This window comes from Salvelinus fontinalis, chromosome 19, assembly GCF_029448725.1.
Source record: "Salvelinus fontinalis isolate EN_2023a chromosome 19, ASM2944872v1, whole genome shotgun sequence".
NCBI lineage: Eukaryota > Metazoa > Chordata > Actinopteri > Salmoniformes > Salmonidae > Salvelinus > Salvelinus fontinalis.
The window spans coordinates 12,010,982-12,036,891 of record NC_074683.1 but is presented as its reverse complement, the minus strand read 5'-3'; the positions used below and the strand labels follow the sequence as shown (position 1 = coordinate 12,036,891).

At 41.7% G+C, this 25,910-nt stretch overlaps 1 protein-coding gene across 1 annotated transcript in view; it reads right to left on the bottom strand.

The window, feature by feature from the left end:
* pms1 (PMS1 homolog 1, mismatch repair system component) overlaps positions 1-25,910 on the bottom strand; it is a 60,574-nt gene that overhangs the window by 34,436 nt on the left and 228 nt on the right. Inside the window, exons 2-9 of the mRNA XM_055870797.1 lie at positions 25,105-25,259; positions 21,028-21,210; positions 20,830-20,932; positions 20,544-20,707; positions 16,961-17,071; positions 8,006-8,128; positions 7,114-7,260; positions 5,769-6,583 (exon numbers count right to left, since the gene is read on the bottom strand). Coding sequence (XP_055726772.1) covers positions 5,769-6,583; positions 7,114-7,260; positions 8,006-8,128; positions 16,961-17,071; positions 20,544-20,707; positions 20,830-20,932; positions 21,028-21,210; positions 25,105-25,236 — 1,778 coding nt within the window. The 5' untranslated portion in view covers positions 25,237-25,259. The remainder of the gene's footprint in view (positions 1-5,768; positions 6,584-7,113; positions 7,261-8,005; positions 8,129-16,960; positions 17,072-20,543; positions 20,708-20,829; positions 20,933-21,027; positions 21,211-25,104; positions 25,260-25,910) is intronic.

Genomic DNA, 25,910 nt, shown 5'->3' with positions numbered 1-25,910 from the left:
GTAGAATGGCCTTATTGAAGAGTTCAGTGACATTCAACATGCCACCGTCATAGGATGGCACATCTCCAACAAGTCAGTTCGTAAAATGTCTGCCCTGGTCAACTGTAAGTGCTGTTAACCTGTTGAGGATGGGGGCGCTGTTGTCACTATTTATGCTAATCGTGTAATTTTTGAAACGGCTTCCCACAAAATTCTTGATCGTACAATATGCATATTATTATTATTATTAGATAGAAAACAGTCTATAGTTTCTATAGGAGTTGAAATTTTGTCTCTAAGTGGAACAGAACCCATTCTACAGCAATTTCCCTGACATGGAGTCAGATTTCAGAAATGTTGGCCCCTGATCTGGAGTCAGTTAAAAGGTCACAGTTATTGCTATGAGTATACGGACACTGCTTACGTCTTCCCCTGGATGCCTTTACGTGATGACGATTTGAATGGGGTCGATTGCGCGTTCACAGGCACTACAAATGAAAAAACCCTGTAGCTAGGAACTCTTTTCTTGCTGCGTAATGCGCCTGGAGGACATCGACCAGCACTTGTTCCAAGCATTAGTGGAGGGAGTAATATTACTCGGGTCATGTTTCTACTCGTTATGGGAGTTAAAAACATCATAAGGTAGTTAATTTAAAGCGTTTTATAGCAATTTATATGCGTTTAGTGCGATTTTGGGACATTTATTTCTGAAACGCTGTGAATTGCTGGGCACGCTTCCAGTTCATCCCGAACGCAGTTGGCATTTCCACATGGCAAGAGGACAGCTTTCCACCAAAAGACGATTAGACCCAAGAAAGGATCCTTTGCCCAAGATACTGATGGAAGAACAGCTCAAAGTAGGACATTTTTATTATGATAAATCGTGTTTCTGTCGAAAAATGTTAGTGGCTTAGGACGCCATGTTTTTTGACGTAGCTTCGCTTGGCGCAAACTGTATTGAAAAGTAAGGATAAATTAAAAAATGTAATTCCGCAGTTGTATTAAGAATTAAATTGTCTATCAATCCCTGTCCACCCTATATTTTTTAGTCACGTTTATGAGTATTTATGTATAAGAGTAGATCACTGTCTAATATGGCGCACGGACATTTTCTCACCAGCTGGGCTACATTTCTCATTGTCTAACCATGATTTTGGTGGCTAAATATAAACATTTTCGATCAAACTCTATATGGATTGTGTAATATGATGTTACAGGAGTGTCATCTGAAGAATTCTGAGAAGGTTAGTGAAAAAATTAATATATTTTGGCGATGTTGACGTTATCGCTCACTTTGGCTAGAATCAATGCTGGGCTGCTATGTGCTATGCTAATATAACGATTTATTGTGTTTTCGCTGTAAGACACTTAGAAAATCTGAAATATTGTCTGTATTCACAGGATCTGTGTCTTTCGATTAGTGTATGCTGTGTATTTTTACGAAATGTTTGATGATTAGTAAGTAGGTAAACACGTTGCTCTATGTAGTTATTCTAGTCCATTTGTGACGGTGGGTGCAATTGTAACCTATGCCATCTACCTGAAATATGCACTTTTTTCTAACAAAACCTATCCCATACCATAAATATGTTATCAGACTGTCATCTGATGAGTTTTTTTCTTGGTTAGGGGCTATAAATATCTTAGTTTAGCCGAATTGGTGATAGCTACTGGTGTTGGTGGACAAATAAAAGATGGTGGATTATGCTAATGTGTTTTTAGGTAATAGATGTACATCTTTACATATTGTGTCTTCCCTGTAAAACATTTTAAAAATCGGACATGTTGGCTGGATTCACAAGATCTGTGTCTTTCATTAGCTGTATTGGACTTTAATGTGTGAAAGTTAAATATTTAAAAAAATATTTTTTTTGAATTTCGCGGCACTGGTTTTTCAGTGGGGGTGGGGGGGGAGTGCCGCTAGCGGCACCCTCATCCTAGACAGGTTAATGTGAAGTGGAAACATCTAGCAGCAACAACAGCTCAGTCACAAAGTAGTAGGCCACACAAGCTCACAGAACGAGTTCCAAACTGCCTCCGGGAAGAAACGTCAGCCCAAGAACTGTTCGTCTGACAAAATAGCCTACAACACTCTACTCAGCAAATTGGATGTAGTCTATCACAGTGCCATCCATTTTGTCACCAAAGCCCCATATACTACCCACCACTGCGACCTGTATTCTCTTGTTGGCTGGCCCCCGCTACATATTCGTCGTATATTTCACTGGTCATGTCCAAAACCAACACCTCCTTTGGCCGCCTTTCCTTCCAGTTCTTTGCTGCCAATGACTGTAACAAATTGCAAAAATCACTGAAGCTGGAGACTTATCTCCCTCTCTAACTTTAAGCATCAGCTGTCAGAGCAGCTTACCGATCACTGCACCTGTACATAGCCCATCTGTAAACAGCACACCCAACTACCTCATCCCCATATTGTTCATTTGTTTTGCTCTTTTGTTCCCCAGTGTCTCTACTTGCATCATCATCTGCACATCTATCACTCCAGTGTTAATGCTAAATTGTAATTATTTCACCACTATGGCCTATTTATTGCCTTACCTCCCTAACCTTACTACATTTGCACACACTGTACATATATTTTTCAATTGTGTTATTGACTGTACGTTTGTTTATCCCATGTGTAACTGTTGTTTTTGTCTACTGCTTTGATTTATCTTGGCCAGGTCGCAGTTGTAAATAAATTGTTTTCACCTGGCCTACCTGGTTAAATAAAAGGTGAAATACATATTTATTTATTTTAACTGTAAAGTTAGGTAGAGGATGAATAATGGTCTGGGGCTGTTTTTCAGGGTCCTCCAGTGAAGGGAAATCTTAATGCTACAGCATACAATTACATTCTAGATGATTCTGTGCTTCCAACATTGTGGCAACAGATTGGGGAAGGCCCTTTCCTGTTTCAGCATGACAATGCCCCCGTGCACAAAGCGAGGTCCATACAGATATGGTTTGTCGAGATTGGTGTGGAAGAACTTGAGCCCTGACCAACCCCATCGAACACTTTTGAGATGAACTGGAACGGTGACTGCAAGACAAGCCTAATCACCCAACATCAGTGTCCGACTTCACTATTGCTTGTGGCTGAATGGAAGCAAGTCCACGCAGCAATGTTCCAACATCTAATGGAAAGCCTTAACAGAAGAGTGGAGGCTGTTATTGGAGCAAAGGGGGGACCAACTCCATATTAAAGATTTGTAGGACAATTCATATTTCACACGGTCACTTTAGTGTTTCCATCTAGTCTACAACATGTCACGGAACTTCTGGAAGCACGGCCCCATCCTGCAAAGTGGCACAGAACACCTTAAAAGAGGTTTCTACACATCTCACACTTTATGCCCCATGTCCACTCAGGATGCACACCACAGACCCTCTTGCACCCTTAAAACTTCACCTGCTTTCAAAAGAGTTACAACCTGGTCCACGCGACTGATATAAGTTCCTACCACTTAAAGATCACTCCAAAACCCCTGCCACTATCACTTCAGGCCCAGGCTGTGTGGTACAAGGATGAATGGTTGGACCTGGGTCAGACACACTCCATGTAAACATAGGCTCCCCTCTCATGTGTGCCCTCCTCTCCCCCCCTCCTTTTCACTCTCCTCCCCTCCTTTTCACTCTCCTCTTCCTTTCTCCCTCCACTCCTCCTTCCACATCTCTATCCCTCCCATCATCTCTAACTCCTCTTCCTCCCTGCCTTTGGCTGCTTAGAGAAGGAAGTGATGTGGAGATTCAGGGCTAACGCTGACAATAGAGTAACAGAGGGAGAGGAGCAACAAATAGGATACAATTGTGGTTAGGAACATAATCTCCCTCTTCCTTCTGCTCTTTATTTTTCCTCAACCATACACATACTCTCTTCCTAATAAGGGGTTCCATCCCATTCCACACACACAAACTCAGTCTCCTCCAATCAACTCTTGCTTTCTTGCCTGACAGACTAACTACAGAGTTTGACAATGTTACTTGATTAGTTACGAAGCTGGGCCAGTTTCCAAATGAATTGCATCGGTAGAAACAGGGAAAAAACAAGCATCTTGTTCGCTGGCGATGTAAACAAATATACTATAGCAGCAAAAGGGGGGACCAACTTCATATTAATGCCCATGATTTTGGAACGAGATGTTCGACAAGCAGGTGTCCACATACCTTTGGTCATGCATTGTACATGTAACATTTCTACCTCAATCACATAGTAGTGAAAGAATAAAAAGTCCACTAGTTGTAAGCTACATTTCCCCGTTTTATGATTAATTAGCACTCACTAGGTTGACATTAGCAAAACAGTTACATTTACAACTCTCCCTCAAGTCCTTGCAACAGTTTCACTGTTTGTGAATAAAATGGTTGATATATTTCCTTTAACATTCTGTGTTGTATGCATATTCTTTAACCATTGGTTATGCGCTTGGCTATTTTGAGAATTTAAGGAGCATCAGCTTATAAAGTATTTATAAAGCATAAATAGCCCACACTTGAGGCCAAGCAAAAATACTTAACTAATGATTAGTAAATGGTTTATAAAGGACCCATATTAAACATCGTATGAATGGAGTAATGATTGGTAAATGATGAGTAAACTATTTAACTAATCCATTATAAATGCTTTATTACGTGGTGTTATTATAAAGTGCTAACAAAATGATCCACTATATTTTCTAAAAATATATTCATACACCAAACATTAGGAACACCTGATTTTGCCCTCAGAAGAGCCTCAATTCGTCGGGGCATGGACTCTACAAGGTGTCGAAAGTGTTCCACAAGGATGCTGGCCCATATTGACTTCAATGCTTCCCATAGTTGTGTCAAGTTGGCTGGATGTCCTTTGGGTGGTGGGCCATTCTTGATACACAAGATAAACTGTTGAGCGTGAGAAACCCAGCAGTGTTGCAATTCTGGACAAAGGTGCATGGCACCTACTAACATACCCTGTTCAAAAGGCACTTAAATAAGTTGTCTTGCCCATTCACCCTCTGAATGGCACACACACAGCAATCCACGTCTCAATTCTCTAAAAGGCTTAAAAGTCATTCTTTAACCTGTCTCTCCTCCCCTTCATCTACACGGGTTGAAATGGATTTAGCAAGTGACATCAATAAGGAATCAAAGCTTTCACCTGGATTCACCTGGTCAGTCTATGTCATGGAAAGAGCAGGTGTTCTTAATGTTTTGTATACACAGTGTATATCATCCGTTTCGTTCGCCTACATCTTATTATTTGTCGAAAACGCAACAAATCGAAATACTAGAACATATTCATAAATCAAGACATTTTTGATGCATCTGAAATGTGGCCCTTCTTTTGCACTTGCTGATTAAGATCTTTCTGACAACGTCTTCAACTAGGAACAAGCCGCACCAGACGGGCGAGACATAGGAGAGAGTTAGTGCGTGTCCACATACAGAATATTAAGTTAAATGTATCTACAGAATATTAAGTTAAATGCGTCTGACTAGCAAAATACTTTTGAGTGCCTAAGATGCATGGCATACTTTGGAAAAAGGGGAGATATTTCATCATGCAGAATACCTGTTTTACAGTGGAAAATATTGACCATGTAACCTAGTAATCAGATTCAGTTGTCTGGAAAATATAAACATAGCTCATCTCAACAATTCTCTGTCTGGGTAGCAACATGAATATGCCAAGCAAAATTTCCTGGGACATATTTTACACATGCAAGTGACAGGCCAACCTTTCTTTTTTTTGCCTTGCTAATAATAACAAATGGAAACAACTGCTTCGAAAGTGAAGTCTGGAAACCCACTTCTTTCGGTCCTCCTCCCCCAGGTTTTTCCATCTCTCCTGCACGGCAGTGGTGATGTCCTGGAGGCTGGCTGTGGGCTTCTCCTGGAGAACCGATGCCCGGGTCTCCCTCTCAAACAGGGCGGCAGGAGACAGGGGGGTCCTCATGGCACGGTTATTGATCAAGTCGTAGGCCGTCAGCGCCGCCCGTTTCTCCGTTATAGCGTTGGACACCTTTTTGCCAGGACTGCTCTGACCCTTGGCCTTGACCTGGCCAAGGTCACTGCTCCATCCGGTGGCCAGGTGGACCTTGACGGGCTGCAACGGCTCGCCTGTGGAGGGGTCCGTCAGAGCCGTTCCTCGGCTCCAACTCACTGCTGATAACTGCTCGACGTCTTTGCCTTTGTCATGACCTTGGTCGTGGTTGTCGAGCCTCTCCAGGCCTTTGGCCGTGCCTGGATTTGTTGTCCCGGTGCCAGTCGAAGCCATGTAATCTTCCAACTGTGGAAATGCCAGGTCAAAGTCCCCTGGATTTAGGTTGACTATCCAGTCTTCAGAGGAAGAGGAGGAGCTAGTGTTTGCTGTCTGGTCACCAGCCACTACCCTGGATGGAGGGCCATCACTGCAGTCAGATGGAGCTTTGGCCACTCTGACACTGTGCTCCGCAAGACTGTCCTCTAAGTCAGCGTTTCCCCTACAGTCGCCCAGTGATGGGCCAGCATGCAGGCCGCTGCCTCCATCATATTCTTCAGTGACTGGTGGAGCCTCAGCGGCAGACCCCAACCCAGGGCCATAGAAGGTAACCAACAGCGTCTCCACTGCAGCCAGCACAGCCACCTGAGAGTCAAAGTCTCAGTGAGAAATAACACCACACACACTAATGCCCATGCTGTTCACTTTTCCCTTTCACAGGAAATGGCTGTGCAACCAGGTAACTGTTAATTTCATTTCTGTTGTTAATTACAGCACTGGTCAGCTCCTCTTACTTCAAATGGTGGTGGGTGCAGAACTGATTGTCAACTTACTGTTTACGGGCAGCACTTTCTATTTTTATAAAAGAAAATCAAGTTGTTTTGAGGAGTTACATTTAAGAGAAGTTAAAGTTAAGAGACTAACGTTTACTAGCCAAACCAAGTACATGGATTCCTTGCTGTACCGTAGAGGTTACACGTAAGGAAATCGTGAATTTGCTAAATGGAATTTGCTTGCATTGCACATTTGCAGTTGAATCAGTCTGAAAGCCGAAATGTCTAAATTGACTGGTAACTGGTTCTGCAGCTACCCCCCCATCATATTCGGTTTCCCCTTAGTTCTCTAATCCTTCAACCTGTCTGCAAGGAAATGGATAAAAGAATAGAAAACGGCACCTTGTTCTGGAACAGAATCTGGGTCTTGTCGGGTGTCAGGTTGACGTCTACAGTGGATGCGGGAACAGTGATATTGAGCATCATAGTGGGATAACGATTGAGGGCAGAGTCTGCCGGGTACTGAGCCAGGAAGTGCTGCCGGACCACCTGATGGTCAAGCAGAGAGAAGGTATATGAACTGCAATGATACTATGAGCAATGCTTCACTTTGTTATGTAAACGCTACAACACTGTCAAAGTGACAGTATCAATGACAGAGAGCTACATTGGGGATAATAGACAGGCCTATACGATGACAAAGTGATAATTTAGAGGACCGTAATGGAAATAAGCTTTTGGGTTTTATTCTGTACGCATTGTCTTCAGCTGGAGCGACTTTGTATTTATTTATTTTTTTAATCTTCGGTTAAATAAAAATACTACTGGGTGTGCTTGTAGTGCCTGAATTGATGTGATAAAGATAAATATAATGATAGGTTTATAACACTAATATGAACCACTGTTTAAAAAAATATATATTATCCTTGAAACTACTAGCAATAGTTTGCTGGTTGTAGCCACCAATTGTCCCATTAACAATCACCCATATTACAACAATTATTTATTTTCAAACTTCACATTTCTCTAGTATAGGCTACGTAACATCATGAACTAAAATCAGCAAAATGCCACCGATAAGTGATCGGTATGATCAATGATGTTTGGTTTATCCTCCCAGGTCTAGTGAATACGCACTGTACAATTACAGGAAAACAAAAAATAAATTTGTCCAAGCAACTTCAAAAGCTCTTGTTTATAGAACACCTCGATCCCATTGGTTTAGGTAAAGAAAACCGGCAGCCAAACAAAAACAAACATATGTACATTTCATTAACACAAAAAATGTTTTTACCTTCAGGATATCCTTCTGGTGGACAGGTCGATCATTCACAAAGATAAATGTTTTGTCGGGGTTACTGGAGCTTCCTAAAGAGCAATCCATACCAGGTCTGGGAAAGAATCCATCAATTACGATCTGTTAAAAGAAATAAAATCAACATAATAACTGGGGAATAATTTATCAGTGCAAAACATTTTTTACAGTTATATTTTGATCTCACTTCATACCAAGTGGCCCTGCCTATTAACATGCATATTACACAGGCAGGTAGAATGTAATACAGCGGTACCCTTTTGTGATAGCAAATTCATCAGGGACCCCCCTCATAAATCAGAACAACTCTCATGCGATAAAAATGTATTACAGGGAGTTAGGGCTCGGCGATATGGCCCAAAAATAATATCTCGATTTTTTTCCTACTTATGGGTGATTCACATCGATTTTTAAAACCTCTAAATAAGCTTTGTCGCACAATTACAATGCCCTCAGAAAGAATTCATAGCACTTGACTCAATCCACATTTTGTTGCATTACAGCCTGAATTCAAAATTGATTCAATTCATTTTGTTTCTCACCCATCTACACAAAATACCCCATAATGACAAAGTGAAAACTTATTTTACAAATGTTTTCACATGTATTGAAAATAAAATACAGAAATATCTCATTTACATTCTATAAAGTATTCACACCCGAGTCAATACTTTGTAGAAGCACCTTTGGCAGCGATTACAGCTGTTTTAAAGTCACCATTGGCCTCATCCCTGAGCGGTTTCCTTCGGCTCCGGCAACTGAGTAGTTACTGGGTATATTGATACACCATCCAAAGAGTAATTCATAACATCACTATGCTCAAATGGATATTCGATGTCTGCTTTATTTATTTTTTACCCATCTACCAATAGGTGCACTTTTTTTTATTTATTTTTTATTTCACCTTTATTTAACCAGGTAGGCTAGTTGAGAACAAGTTCTCATTTGCAACTGCGACCTGGCCAAGATAAAGCATAGCAGTGTGAACAGACAACACAGAGTTACACATGGAGTAAACAATAAACAAGTCAATAACATGGTAGAAAAAAAGAGAATCTATATACAATGTGTGCAAAAGGCATGAGGAGGTAGGCAATTCTTTGCAAGGCATTGAAAAACCTCCCTGGTCTTTGTGGTTGAATCTGTATTTGAAATTCCTGGGTCACCTGAGGGACCTTACAAATAATAATTTTATTTGTCACATACTCCGAATACAACAGGTGTAGATCTTACCGTGAAATGCTTACTTACAAGCCCTCAACCTACAATGGAGTTCAAGAAAGAGTTTAATGTATTTAGTAAATATTTTCTTAAGTAAACATAGTAAAAGAAAAAGTAACACATTAACAATAACGAGGCTATATACAGGGGGTACCGGTACCGAGTCAATGTGCGGGGGTACAGATTAGTAAACTTATTGTGTACATGTAGGTAGGGGTAAAGTGACTATTCATAGATAATAAACAGCGAGTAGCAGCAGTATAAAAACAAAAAGGGGGGGTGCGTGTCAATGTAATAGTCCGGTGTCCATTTGATTAATTGTTCAGCCGTCTTATGGCTTGGGGGTAGAAGCTGTTAAGGAGCCTTTTGGACCTAGACTTGGAGCTCCGGTACCACTTGCCATGCGGTAGCAGAGAGAACAGTCTATGACTTGGGTGACTGGAGTCTGACAATTTTATGGGCTTTTCCTGTAGCCCATGATCATCTCCTTTGTCTTGTTCATGTTGAGGGAGAGGTTATTGTCCTGGCCCCACACTGCCAGATCTCGAACCTCCTCCCTATAGGCTGTCTCATTGTTGTCGGTGATCAGGCCTACCACTTAAGTCGTCAGCAAACTTAATGATGGTGTTGGAGTCATACTTGGCCATGCAGTCGTGGGTGAATAGGGAGTACAGGAGGAGACGAAGCACACACCCCTGAGGGGTCCCAGTGTTGAGGATCAGTGTGGCAGATGTGTTGTTGCCTACCCTTACCACCTTGGGGCAGCCCGTCAGAAATTCCCAAATCCAGTTGCAGAGGGATGTTTTTAGTCCCAGGGTCCTTAGCTTAGTGATGAGCTTTGTGGGCACTATGGTGTTGAACGCTGAGCTGTAGTCAATGAAGAGCATTCTCAAATATGTGCTCCTTTTGTCCAGGTGGGAAAGGGAAGTGTGGAGTGTGATTGCGTCATCTGTGGATCTGTTGGGGCGGTATGCGAATTGGAGTGGTCTAGGTTTTCCGGCACGATGGTGTTTATGTGAGCCATGACCAACCTTTCAAAGCACTTTGTGGCTACCGACGTGAGTGCTACGGGGCGATAATCATTTAGGCAGGTTACCTTCGCTTTCTCTTGGGCACACTATGGTGGTCTGTTTGAAACATGCAGGTATTACAGACTCGGTCAGGAAGAGGTTGACAATATCAGTGAAGACACTTGCCAGTTGGTCCTCGCATGCTTTGAGTACACGTCCTGGTAATCCGTCTGGCCCCACGGCTTTGTGAATGTTGAACTGTTTAAATGTCTTGCTCACATCGGCTACAAAGAGCGTGATCACACAGTCGTACGGAACAGCTGGTGCTCTCATGCATGCTTCAGTGTTGCTTGCCTCGAAGCGAGCATAAATGGCATTTAGCTCGTCTGGTATGCTCGCGTCATTGAGCAGCTCGCGGCTGGGTTTCTCTTTGTAGTCGGTAATATTTTTCAAGCCTTGCCACATCCGACGAGCATCAGAGCCGGTGTAGCAGGATTCAATCTTAGTCTTTTATTGCCGCTTTGCCTGTACGATGGTTCATCCGAAGGCATAGTGGGAGTTCTTATAAGCGTCCGGATTAGTGTCCTGCTCCTTGAAAGCGGCAGCTCTAGCCTTTAGCTCAGTGCGGATATTGCCTGTAATCCATGGACTCTGGTTGGGAAATGTATGTACGGTCACTGTGGGGACAACATCGTCGATGCACTTATTGATGAAGCCGGAGACTGAGGTGGTATACTCCTCAATGCCATTGGATGAATCCTGGAACATATTCCAGTCTGTGCTAGCAAAACAGTCCTGTAGTGTAGCATCCGCGTCATCTGACCACTTCCGTACTAAGCGAGTCACTGGTACTTCCTGCTTTAGTTTTTGCTTGTAAGCAGTAATCAGGATAGAATTATGGTTGGATTTTCCAAATGGAGGGTGAGGGTCCATATGACTGATTACGTTGAACCAAACCTCAAATGCAAATAGCAAGTTGAAACTGCTTGTATTCAGAGAGAAAGAAGTTATATTTCTTTGCATTGTTATTGTGGGGGAGGGGCTTGGTGTCTGTGTGCGTGTGGGAACATGCACAGTACAGAAGGAATGAAGGAGACGAGACCAAAAAGACAAACACTCACAAACAGAAGTAGAAAAAAAAATACTCGATTCTTGCGATACAGGCATTTGGAACATTCATTCAAATTTGTTTTAATACAATCTAATTAACTCAATATATCGCCCAGCCCTACGAGGAGTTTTACTATAACGTCTGCAGTGCACGGCTGGACGAACCAAGTCTCGCCCCCTGGGTTAATAACACTTACAAAGGCTAGCCTCAGCATCGCAAAGAAAATGTTGCATTTTTCAACATTTCAAGTTAATATCCTGCAATTCTACACATTTTGCCATGAGGCAGAAAGAAAAGATTGCCGTTTTAAAGCTTATATTACAGTGCATTTATAGTACTGAGTTGAAAAATATATAATTGGTGGAGTACTGTGGATACCAATATCTCTGAGCCTCCCAGGCCCATGTTGGCCAGTGATATGAACATAAATTGTAGATGAGTAATAGTACATTGTATTACACAGTTTAAACATATTCCATGGATCCCTTGGGCAAAAGTAATTTAAATCTGTTAGTAGTACTCATTTCATTTGTTTTTCTATCATCATCATCATCATCATCATCATCATGATGTACGCATTAACTACAGCAGCTATGAAACAAACATGCTTTTTGCAAAATTTGTAACAATATGTACCGATACTGTACTTACAATGCATCTGTAATTTAAATACCATGTAGAAAATAAGGTAAAATAAAAAAGGTACAGTTCACCCAAATTAAAAACATACTTATTTGTTTCCTTCTATGGACAAGGAGAGACAGTAGTCTATGCTTTTTTTGTTTACCTAGGCCAGCACTTCCCAGCACGTTTTGGTTTTTGCCCTAGCACTACACAGCCGATTCAAATAATCAAAGCTTGTTGATTACTTGAAATCAGCAGTGTAGTGCTAGGGCAAAAACAAATACAGCTTACATTAGTGTTTTCGAACCAAAAATCAGTTACCCAACATTAGAATGTTATACATCGCTCGCCAAAATCTTAAAAATAACTTTAAACCAAGTCTTTGAACAATCTAGTCTCAGGGACTTTGAGATTTAAAAAAGTACACTATCAAATCGATTCATGCCGGATCCTTAACGATTTCACATCTTTAAAGGGATAGTTCAGCCAAATTACATATTGGTTTCCTTTGTCTATGAACAAGGCATGACAGCAATCCATGCTTTGGTTTAGTTTCCCTGGCACGGTTTCCATTTGCTAACTTTTTGGCATTTGTGGCACAAATCTCATTCAAGTCATGGGACTGACAGTTTCTCACATGTTCAAATATTAACATTTTCTCACATGTTCAAATCATCTAAGTGCCTTTGTTGAGCTTCACAATCAATTTTAGATAATTTCGGATGATTTGGACATAATGCTTGAAAAATGCCCATATCGGTCCCATGACTTGAATGGGATTTTTGCCACAAATGCTAAAACATTAGAAAGCGGAAACAGTGCTAAGGGAAACTAAACAAAACCATGGATTGCTGCCATACCTGGTCCATAGACTGCTTACAGGGTAAGGAAACCAAAGTCCTTTTGTAATTTGGGTGAAATATCCCTTTAAGGATTCACATGTTTTTTTTCAACAGAAACATCACACGTGTTCACACTTGAAAACTGTTTGGACAACCAATGACATCAAACTGCTGTTTCCAAGCTTCTTAATTCTAGGAAACAGTTTCTGTTGGCGGCATGTGATTGACAAAAGTGTTGGTGAAAAGAGAACCAGCTCCAAATTACTCAAATTATCCACTGTGTACTGCATAACTCAGGCAAACAATTCTAAAATAACAAGCTCCACAGTTGACAAGCATTAGGGCCATATAAGTTTAAACTAACTCTAATTACTGGCATTGAGACCTTGACAACAGCCATGTATAGTACGTATACTTTCCCATTAAAATATTTGTCAATTACTGTGATGCAGGTGATCCTGCCCACTGACTACCTGGCCATAAATGAGCTTGATTATTCGAGGCTGAGTCGTGTAGAGGTAATCTGGGCCTCATTGGCAGCAGTGTTCACTGCCACAGGACCCCGCTCTTGTAATTACAAAAGCAGTACAGAAACAAAACTGACCCAGGTTCTGACACACTTGCAGCTAAGCCTCCTGAAAAAAAAAAAACTATTGATGCGTCCACTCAATCAAGGAGTGACCGCGAGTATATTTTTATACAAAATATGTCAAAAAATGTCTTGCCAAAGATGAGGAAATACTTATATTAGTAGGCACCAAAGTTAAAGGAAAATAACTAAACAAACCAAGTGAGACCTGTCTGAGATATGAAATCTGCAAGACAACCTACCTAAATCTGAAAAACAGAGGTCCTAGGATTGACACAGGCCAGGGTCCTAAGATTGAGTCAAACTTTTCTCAGGTGACCTGAGCAGCAGGCCTGGCTGTGTTCCCCAGTCTGTCTGCACACGTCTTCACGTGTCACACCCATGAGCCCGGAACTGGAACACATCTTGGCTTGGTGTCCTACCCGATGAGTGATCATCTCTCCCTGGCTAATGACTGATTACTCAAGCAGACCTCGCACCGCATAAATTAAAAGGGTGGGTCTATAGGACATTCTAAGAATGTTGAGAGAAAAAAAATAAAATTGGTAGACAAAAACATTTCCTTATCTGGATAATGAGTTTCATGAGCCAGACCTAAGGCTAATGTTATTGCAAAGCTATCGATGTAGCTGGGCTATATGTAATGCGGTACCACAAAACAAAAGAACACACTATCCTCACACATGGAAGATGTAGTTCCAGGGACACATTGTTTTGGTTTTAGATTGGCACACTGATCATTTTAAATGAGCAACGCAAAACTTCTCATAACTTAACACATAGTAAATGAAAAGCCAGTTCATCGATGCAACGCTGTTTGAAGATTTGCATGTACACTACCTTTCACAAGTTTGGGGTCACTTAGAAATGTCCTTGTTTTTGAAAGAAAAGCACTTTCTGTCCATTAAAATAACATCAAATTGATCAGAAATACAGTGTAGACATTGTTAATGTTGTAAATGACTATTGTAGCTGGAAACGGCGGATTATTAATGGAATATATACTTAGGCCCATTATCAGCAACCATCACTCCCGTGTTCCAATGGCACGTTGTGTTAGCTAATCCACATTTAGCATTGTAAAAAGGAAAATTGATCATTAGAAAACCCTTTTGTAATTATGTTAGCACAGCTGAAAAATGCCCTGATTAAAAGAAGCAATAAAACTGGCCTTCTTTAGACTAGTTGAGTATCTCGAGCATCAGCATTTGTGGGTTCAATTACAGGCTCAAAATGGCCAGAAACAAATAACTTTCTTCTGAAACTCGTCAGTCTATTCTTGTTCTCAGAAATGAAAGCTATTCCATGTGAGAAATTGCCAAGAAACTGAAGATCTCATACAACGCTGTGTACTACTCCCTTCACAGAACAGAGCAAACTGTCTCTAACCAGAACAGAAAGGAGTGGGAGGCCCCGGAGCATAACTGAGCAAGAGGACAAGTACATTAGAGTGTCTAGTTTGAGAAACAGACGCCTCACAAGTCCTCAACTGGCAGCTTCATTAAATAGTACCCACAAAACACCAGTCTCAACGTCAACAGTGAAGAGGCGACTTCAGCATACTGGCTTTCTAGGCAGAGTTCCTCTGTCCAGTGTCTGTTCTTTTGCCCATCTAAATCTTTTATTTTTATTGGCCAGTCTGAGATGCTCCAGATACTCAACTAGTCTGAAGAAGGCCAGTGTTATTGCTTCTATAAAAATCAGCACAAAAGTTCAGCTGTGCTCACATAATTGCAAAAGGGTTTTCTAATGATCAATTAGCTTTTTAAAATGCTAAACTTGGATTAGCTAACACAAAATGCCATTGGAACACAGGAGTGATGGTTGCTGATAAATGGGCCTCTGTGCGCCTATGTAGATATTCCATAAAAAAATCAAATCTGTCGTTTCCAGCTACAATAGTCATTTACAACATTAAAAATGTCTACACTGTATTTCTGATCAATTTTATGTTATTTTAATGGACAAAAAGTTGTTCTTTCAAAAACAAGGACATTTCTAAGTGAACCCGAACTTTTGAACTGCAGTGTACATGTGGTTTCCTCTTGTTCTACTCATTATCTAATAAGTTATGGGATCACCAATGGTACCTTTGCACCAAAGGGCATGGTTGTGTGTTGTCACGTTGCCAAAATGAGCGTCACATTTTGTTCCACAAAAGGCATGGCCCCTTCATCAACTTTCCAGAATTGCGTGTGGAATCTTTGAACTGGATTCCGTGATCGCTAAGCTTCGGCGAATGAAGGGGGAGCCAATAAGTGTTCTTTCATTGCTACCGGGTGGACAAAGGCCAACGGTCCTTCTCATAACTAGGACCCAGAGTCCTGCTGAAAAATAACAACAAAGCAAACAAGGAAAAGGAACTTGTGCTCCGTATCTGTCAGGCCACATTAGCCGAGAGATGCACGGCAGGTAGCAGCCACACAACACCTACCATGACCAAGCAGAAACTTAACGCTCCACAGCCAACTCAATTACCAGCAACAAAGCAAATCTCACACAAGGAGAAAAGGGCATAGACGTAGCTGCCGAACAACCAACCAACATCATATACTGGCTTGAAATCAGGAGTTCTTGATGCAGTCATTTACCAAGCTTGCCGTCTAGTATTTCTCTTGGGTTTCTCACTTGCAGTCAGTCACACACACAGTGGACCTGTCCGTTCTGCAGCTGAACCACCACCATCCAGCGCAAGGGCCATGCACTGTGGAACACACCCAGGATATGGAAAGAGGGTCTCTGGGAAACCTGGTGTTGGCAGTGGGAGGACGAGTGGCTGGGTGCCAACGCAGCCGTGCCATGTCTCTCTATGACGCTGGGCCATCCACGTGCACTACGGGTCACACAATCTCTTCTAATTGAGTTCAGTGCCACATTTGTCACAAGGGTTCGAATGGCTTTTTCTTGTAAAGACAGTTATGGTGTATCGTTTCATGATTGCCCCTTCCACTTACATCACACGTCATTCGAGTCAAATGGTGCTCTTTACATGTCCTCTTTTTCTATTTTGAAGGCAGGGCACTTATTGTAAAAAAAAATATATACAAATGTTTTTTAAAGTGACTGATGTGTACTTTTGGGAGATACAGAAGTCAATAAAATAGTAATTGGTGTCATTGAGCATTGCAGGAGGGGACAGTACTGCAAAATCAGCAATGTTTAAGTCAAGCTCTGTGTGGACAACTCCAAGAACAGCCACCTGCTCACATATTTCAGGACTGAGGTATAACATTTAAGCCCTTGACTGTGGCTAATGTGTAGCCTTGCTTGATACAATTCCATGTGGTGCATGAGACTACATTATAATAGCCACTCGAAAGAGGGTTCAATCAAAACAGATGGGGGGGTTTCTGGGGTAAGGCCAACTACATTGGTCCTAAGCAGTGTTGTAAAACTCATATCCAATTTCTGTTTTTCACTTATTTAGCATAGTTAAATTGCATTATTGCAGTACGACAGAAGCGTTTTATCTATGATTACTGGTTTGGTTGGATCAGTCCCATGACAGAGTGATGCTGGTGTGAGTGTTTGACTGACCTCTGGTTGTTGATGGTGGACGGGGAGCAGGTGGGCCACAGCGTTGGGCCCCAGTGTAGCCATGAGAGCCATCCTGTGATCGGACACCTTGGCCTTCTGCCACACCACCACCTGCAACAACACGCAGCAGCTTATTTTCAGTCTGGCTAAAAAAAGACCACCTGCCAGATCTCGAAATCAAGACAGTAGACGCTGACCACCAATCAAAGCCTCTCCTGTAGCACTTCCCTTACCTGTGTGGCGGCACAAGAGGGGCAAAGAGAGAGGTTTACTGTGTCAACTGTTCTAGACCTGAACCAGACCAGGGGTTTTGGGGAAGGCTCGAGAACAAGTTAGTGAACACTGGTGCATATGTCAGGTCACATACTGTGAGAGCAGTTCTACTGAATCAGCGAGTCTGTGCTAGCACCTTGGAGCTTGTAAAACAGACACTAGTTCACATTCTCAAATCAGCATGTTGTCTGAGCATATTATTCAACCCAATGGATCAATGTGCACTGCATAATGAAAGTTGACCACAGTGGCCACAAGGTTACACAATCTTCCTCATCACTGTGCAACCTCCACCGAGGCATGGATTCCTCAGATTTTCCTTCGTGTCAGATGTATGAGAGGAAAGTAGTCCAGGAGAAAAAGCGAACACATTCACACCCACGGGTGGCCCTGTCATTGGTGTCCACCAGCGAGTACATCTCCAGGGTGTTGATTTCTGTAAGCATGCTGCCCGCAGCAGCACACGTCTATGCAATGAAATATGCAATTTAGTGACTGTAAACGGATCACTCCCGTAAAAAGCACTTGGAGAAGCCATGAAACCCAACACAGGCTGAAGTGCAAAGTTCGGGATACGGGATATGTCTCCCAAGTGCTAATGCCATGAAATGGGGCACGCTCCTCCCTTGATGATCTCCGAGTGATTTCAATGAAAAGTATACGGCGGTCGAGTAACTCCTCTGACTCCCTACCCTAATATTTTATTCCAAGTGGACACTGACAAACTGAATCTCAAATCAAATTGTATTGCGGCATACAAAAGCATTTCACTGAGCTTCTGCAAATAGTGTATCTAGGTCCAACAGTGGAGTAATACCTAACAAAACACACACAAACCCCAAAAGACTGAGCAATGTCAGAGTCTGGAATATAAATATACACACACTGAAAAAAATATTTAAAAAACTAAACATGAAACAATTTCAAAGATTTACTGAGTTACAGTTCATATAAAGGAAATCAGTCAATTGATATAAATTCATTAGGCCCTAATTTATGGATTTTACATACAGATATGCATCTGTTGGTCACAGATACCTTAAAAAAGTAGGGGCGTGGATCAGAAAACCAGTCAGTATCTGGTGTGACCACCATTTGCCACATGCAGCGAGACATATCCTTCGCATAGAGTGCACCAGGCTGTTGATTATGGCCTGTGGAATGCTGTCCCACTCCTCTTCAATTGTTGCTGGACATTGGTGGGAACTGGTCTTACACGTCAATCCAGAGCATCCCAAACATGCTCATTGGGTCACACCTGGAGAGTATATAGGCCATGGAAGAACTGGGCCATTTTCAGCTTCCAGGAATTGTGTACAGATCCTTGTGACATGGGGCCAAGCATTATCATGCTGAAACAGGAGGTGGTGGCGACGGATGAATGGCACAACAGTGGGCCTCAGGATCTCGTCACGGTATCTCTGCGCATGTAAATTGCCATCAATAAAATGCAATTGTTTTTGTTGTCCGTAGCTTATGCCTGCCCATAACATAACACTGTTCACAATGTTGACATCAGCAAACCGCTTGCCCACGACACCATACACACGGTCTGCAGTCTGCCCGGTACAGTTGAAACCGGGATTCAGTCAGGTCAAGACCCTGGTGAGGACAATGAGCACACAGATGAGCTTCCCGGAGACGGTTTCTGCAAAAAATATTCTGCTGTGCAAACCCAGTTTCATCAGCTGTCCGGGTGACTGGTCTCAGACGGTCCCGCAGGTGAAGAAGCCGGATGTGGAGGTCCTGGTTACACGTGGTCTGCGGTTGGGAGGCCGGTTAGACGTACAGTCAAATTCTCTTAAATGACGTTGGAGGCGGCAATCAGGCCACAATCAACAGCCTGATCAAATCTATGCAAAGGAGATGTGACCAATGCAGCGCGACACACCAGATGCAAACTGTTTTCCTGATCTACACCCCTACCTTTTAAGGCATCTGTGACCAACACATGCATATCTATCTTCCCAGTCATGTGAAATCCATAGATTATGGTCCAATGACCTTATTTCAATTGACTGATTCCTTATATGAACTGTAACTTAGTCAAATCTTTGAAATTGTTGAATGCTGCGTTTATATTTTCATTCAGTGTCAGTTACATTTCTGTTTTCCATTTTCAATAAATTTGCACAAATGTCAAGAAACTTGTTTTTACTTTGTCATTATGGGGTATTGTATGTAGATGGGTGAGAGAAAACAAAATGTAATCCATTTTGAATTCTGGCTGTAACAACAAAATATGGAATAAGTCAAGCGGTATGAATAGTTTCTTAAGACACTGTACCTGCGTATGACACTGATCTACAAGTCAGACGTGCACACAGTGCGGGAGACTCATTGGCGTGAGCAGCTGTGAGGTAGCTAGGCCTACCCTATCCCTGTTCTAATATTCGTAGGCTACACCTGTGCTGCACCTTCAGATGTAAAATGGCTTTCGCAATATTAAAATCATAGGCTTTAATGCGGGACAACCAATGTAATTTGCTGGGTCATTGTTACCAAATGCACTGTAGAAAATTGTGTTTTTACCGGCAGAGCTGTGTGGGCTACCGGGGTGGACACAACTCACATCTTGCTGATTGAACAAGTTACTGCTAATTGGGGTTTTTCGGCCATTACATGAACAGGGTAAAACTGTTGTTTCATAACAAGGACAGCAATAATTTTAGTGAGCTGCACTGGTCTGAACGGGAGAAGAGAGCAGCTCTCCTCCATGAAGTTCCAAACGGTCAAAAACATTCGCTTTTGTGACAGGGGTGAAATCCAAAGCTGTGTTATATTAATTGGCTATGTATGTCATTGCTCATTTCTAAAGATAAATATTGACATATTACTAGCTCAAAACAATTGTATCTTATATATGACAAGTTAATCACTGGGTGATGAGAATTTCAGATCAATTGCCCCCCACCCTCATCTGATTGTGGTAGATGCTCAGTCTGCCCTATGGCTCAGCTCACACACTACATCATACAAACACACACACAGCTCAGAAGTCAGCTGAGACAGATCCAATCATTTCAAACTAAAAGTATAGTCCCTGTATAGTATCGGAGCCCATGTAACTAGATGTGTATCGAATTGTGTTTGTAAGGAGAGAAACACATCCCTGAAATAAGATGATCTACCATTTTAAGTCCCATCAAGACACCACTAACGTATCAAATCATACACAGCATTAACAACACTCTAAACAGTGATTACTGGAGTTGGTGTGCAGGGATTGGTTTCATGGAATATACAGACAGATGAGGACACCTTGTGGTAAGAAGTATAAGATTCATAAATAATGAGAAAGAAGTTGTACCTTATTGTGAGTGAGGGTGAGTCTCAGCTCTGGTTTTAAAATGGCGTAGGCCATGAGCAGGTCCTGCACCTTCTTCAACTCCTCCTTGCACTTCTTCGTGTTGGCATAGTACTGCCTCCTCACTGGGAGATTCTTAAAAAGCTTCAGCGCACAGACTGTGGTACCTGAAAAGACATCAAAGCTCATGTCTACCCATAATATTTTTCTCTGTCACGCACACATAATAAATATTGTTGGAAACAGACGGACTGGATCGTCTGTTTCAGTAAAAAGGAAAAAGCCAAACCTTGCCCTAGGTGAGAGGGCTTCTGGGAAACAACACTTCCCGTGAGGTCAAGCGTGTATTGGGTCCCGAAGTCGTCCTCTGACGTCTTTGTTGTGACAGCTACCTGGTGGGAGTCAACGGGACAAATCTATCACAGCTAACCTATTTCCGCTTTGGACTTTTTGGAGCAGAATTGTCTAAAAGACAGATGTATCTGACCTCTGCCACAGCGCAGATGGAGCCCAGGGCCTCTCCTCTGAAGCCATATGTCGCCAGGTGCTCCAGGTCATCGTGGCTGCAGATCTTAGAGGTGTAGTGTGGCACAGCCATCACAGCAGTATCAGCAGCTTTGATGCCAGAGCCATTGTCTCTGATTTCTATTCGATCAAAACCATAATTCTCCTAAGACATGACAAACAAAAGAACAGAGAATGCGGTTCATACGAAATTGAAGTCAGTTCAGTGTAGTCCCTTCAAAAGTGTCTCAAAAGCAGATTTAGTTTTGTGTCCTATTAACAGCTAAGTTCTTAAAAGTACCTTTTGTGGGTTGACATGATAATATTTTAGTGTCCACTGCAGCTTAGTTTCCAATTGAAGAGGAGGAAGTACAAGAAAATGATCAATTGTGTTTCAATAAAACAATAGCTTCCTTCCATACAGGCAGGTGTATGTGCTAGATGCTTGGAGGCTTTTGATATTGATGATGTGGTGTTCACAGTTCCGGGAAAATGTTTTCCTCTCCATAAGTGGATTTGCTTTCCTCTTGGCAATATAGGAGAAGAGTTAGAAATATTAGTCCAATCAAAAAGCTTCACTATGTCCTCAGAGGCTGGCTGTGCTGCTTGAAAGTATTACTGCTGACAGCTCATTAAGAAATGGCTTTGAAGTGGGCAAAGACTGCATTGATGAGAGTGAACTCAAGTATTCCGCCATGCCAAGAAAAACAAGCTCACACTGAGAGCAGGTGAGCTGAGCCCACTCGAAATGGGAAAATATCTTAGGAATTCAGATGACACGACCAGGAGTACACTACAACCATTTCAGACAGTAATTGGGAGTTGGAGACAGTGTGTATTGCTAGCTACATTAATTTTATCATGACAGGTTAAACATCATACCTTAAAAAAAAGGGCAATTCTGCCACTTTTCAACCTCATATTCATCATCTCCAACACAAAACCATTGTCTACATACAGTGCCTTCGGAAAGTACTCATACCCCTTGACTTTTTCCACATTGTTACATTATAGCCTTATTCTAAAATGGATCAAATATTTTATTTTCCTCAGCAATCTACACCCAATACCCCATAATGACAAAGTGAAAACAGGTTTAGACATTTTTGCAAATGTATTAAAAATAAAAAACAGAAATACATTATTTACATAAGTATTCAGACCCTTTGCAATGAGACTCAAAATTAAGCTCAGGTGCACCCTGTTTCCAATGATCATCCTTGAGCTGTTTCTACAAAGTGATTGTCCACCTGTTGTAAATTCAATTGACTGGACATGATTTGGAAAGGCACACACGTCTAAATAAAGTCTCACAGTTGACAGTAAATGTCAGTGCAAAAACCTAGCCATGAGGTCAAAGGAACTGTCCACAGAGCTCCGAGACAGGATTGTGTCGAGGCACAGATCTTGGGGAGGGTACCAAAAACAATTCTGCAGCATTGAAGGTCCCCAAAAACCCAATAGCCTCCATCACTCCTAAATGGAAGAAGTTTGGAGCCACCAAGACTCTTCCTAGAGCTGGCCGCCAGGCCAAACTGAGCAATAGGGGGAAAAGGGCCTTGACAGGGAGGTGACCAAGAACTAAATGGTCACTGACAGAGCTATAGAGTTCCTCTGTGGAGATGAGAAAACTTTACAGAAGGATAACCATCTCTGCAGCACTCCACCAATCATGCCTTTATGGTAGAGGGCCAGACAGAAGCCACTCCTCAGTAAAAGGCACATGAGAGCCCGCTTGAAGATTGCCAAAAGGCACCTAAAGAATCTAAGACATGAGAAACAAGATTCGCTGGTCTGTTGAAACCAAGATTGAACTCTTTGGCCTGAATGCCAAGCGTCATGTCTGGACGCTTGGCATTCAGATTTGTAAGTCGCTCTGGATAAGAGCGTCTGCTAAATGACTTAAATGTAAATGTATGGAGGAAACCTGGCCCCATCCCCACAGTGAAGCATGGTGGTGGCAGCATCATGCATTGGGGATGTTTTTCAGCGACAGGGACTGGGAGACTACAGAATGAGGCAAAGATGAACAGAGCAAAGTACAGAGAGATCCTTGATGAAAACCTGCTCTGGGGCGCCGTTGTTTCTCTTTGCTTATTTGAGCTGCTCTTGCCACAATATGGACTTGGTCTTTTACCAAATAGGGCTATCTTCTGTATACCACCCCTACCTTCCACAACTGATTGGGTCAAATGCATTAAGGAAAGAAATTCCACAAATTAACAAGTTAATTGAAATGCATTCCAGGTGACTACCTCATGAAGCTGGTTGAGAGAATGCCAAGACTGTGTAAAGCTGTCATCAAGGCAAAGGGTGGCTACTGTGAAGAACCTGCAATATATATTTTGATTTGTTTAACACTTTTTTGCTTACTAAATGATTCCATATGTGTTATTTCATAGTTTTGATGTCTTCACTAAACTCTACTATGTAGAAAATAGTACAAATAAAGAAAACCCCTTGAATAAGTAGTGTCCAAACGTTGACTGGTACTGTAGCTGTGCAGCAACGATCCCCATCCAGCTTTACAGAGCTTGTGCCAAGCTTGTAGTGTCACACCCAAGAAGATTGGAGGCTGCAGCGAGCCTAAGGTGCTTCAAGAAAGTACTTAGTAAAGGGTCTGAATACTTATGTAAATGTTATATTTCCGTTTTTCATTTTGTAAAAATTTGCACAAATTTCCCAAAAATGTTTTTTGCTTTATCATTACGAGGTATTGTGTGTAGATTGATAGGAAAAAAAAACATTTAATACATTTTAAAATAAGGATGTAACTTAACAAAATGTGGAAAAAGTCAAAGGGGTCTGAATACTTTCCGATTGCACTGTATATGAAAACGTTTCTATGATCTGTGGTTAAAAAGACAAGGTACAAAAAAAATGCAGGGTAGGAGTAACCCTTAACGCTCGTTACGCTCGTTCTCGTATACGGTTTGAAAATGGCAGATTTGGGCAATTATAAGCCTCCTAAATTGGAACGTAGTGGCTGTACAGTAACATGCTATACATGACGTCAGAGCTCTGGCTCTGCGCTTCACAGTGCTGTATGGTTGACTGACAGCCGATCTGAATTTGAACACTGCGAGCAACAAGAAGTTACCCCCATCCCTCCTAGCAATTTTTGCACATTTTTTGTTGTCTGCAATAATGAAATGCTGTAAATTAAGATGACTGTGTATTTTGACAGATGAGACATTGAGTATTATAATAAATACTGCTTTGATGTCATAAAAGTAAGCCATGAGTCCAAATGTGCACTTCATATTTCCAAATCATCAAACTCATGTCATATACAGTGTCAACTTTTATGAAGACTATGTTTGATGTACAGTTACAAGATGACATGGTGTCATACCCTGGGTTGTTCTGAACAGAATGAGCCTGGTTGATGTACAGTTACAAGATGACATGGTGTCATACCCTGGGTTGTTCTGAACAGAATGAGCCTGGTTGATGTACAGTTACAAGATGACATGGTGTCATACCCTGGGTTGTTCTGAACAGAATGACCCTGTTTGTGTTTTTAATTTACCACGGCAAACCTACCTGAATGAACTCATAACTCCTTTCTATGCGTACCAAAATGACAATCTATTTTCTGAATTGCATTGTGAAAGCCTAACACTGTAAGATCATATTTTATAACTTAGCTAGTCAAGTTGGCAATAGAACAAGCTTTCAAATCATGATAGATTGCAATTTATAATGGACTGTTTTGGATCGCGTAAACATTAATTTTGTGATGGCACGGATGCAGGGTTGTGTACCAAACTAAAAGTTCCTTCTAGTCATACAAGTTCATTAAAACTGCTTAGGAACTGTGCACACTGCGGACCACCCCATGTAGAAAAACATCCTTTTCACATATGAAGATTGTGCTTATTGTGCTGGAGATAATGAAAATTAGGTTGAAAAGTGGTGCAATTGCCCTTTAAGTATGCCTAATTCTCACCAGGGAAAACAAGTCAAATATGTGCTTTACAATGTGACAATTTCATCATGCCATTAGGGATTTTCATGTGCTTCCCTGGCCACAGTAATGGTTAAAATAATATTTTACCAGTTTAATGTCGATACTCAAGGCACCAGCATCCAAGGAATTCTCCAGCAGCTCCTTCACCACGTTTACCACAGAGGTGATGACCTGACAGCTGGACAGAAGCCTCACGGTGTCTGCAGGCAGCCGTTTCATGATTTGTTACTGTTTATGGACACCTGCAATATGGAGCAAAAAAACTGATATCACATTGTAGCACAGATAGAACAATGAGAGATATTTCACTGGAATATAAAATATGAAGCATCCGCTTGGCGTTTCCACTCACTACCAAATATGGCGGGCAGTGGGAGAAGATGAAACGAGATTGATTTTGGCCTACAATCTGCAAATGTTCTCATCGATGAACGTTTTTAAAAATCACATTGTTTAGGAGTGTAAAGTCGAATTGACTTATTGTACACGCACATTTCACGAGTAGGCGTTCCCGAACGGAAATATGCAGTGTATGCAAGAACGGGCCAATAGGATCTCGCTTGGCTCTGCCCACCTCCTTGCTTGTTCTGCCACTATGACTCATCTATTCCAATTGGAAATGACAGGCTGTGGTCTATCTTGGTTTAGTTATAACAATCTTTGATTGTAGTGCAATGAGATGTCACTCACAACACAATTGCTAGCTAACTGGTTGGCTGATTAGGGTTAAATTAGCTAACAAGGGTGTATTCATTCCGCAGATTCTGTTGCTAAAAGTTTGTTAAACGGAACGGAGGGGGACTTAAATTAATTTGTTCAATATAAATTCTCGTTTTAGTTGCAGCTAATTATTATACCCATGGTTGGCTGAGTGAATAACATTAGCTAGTTAA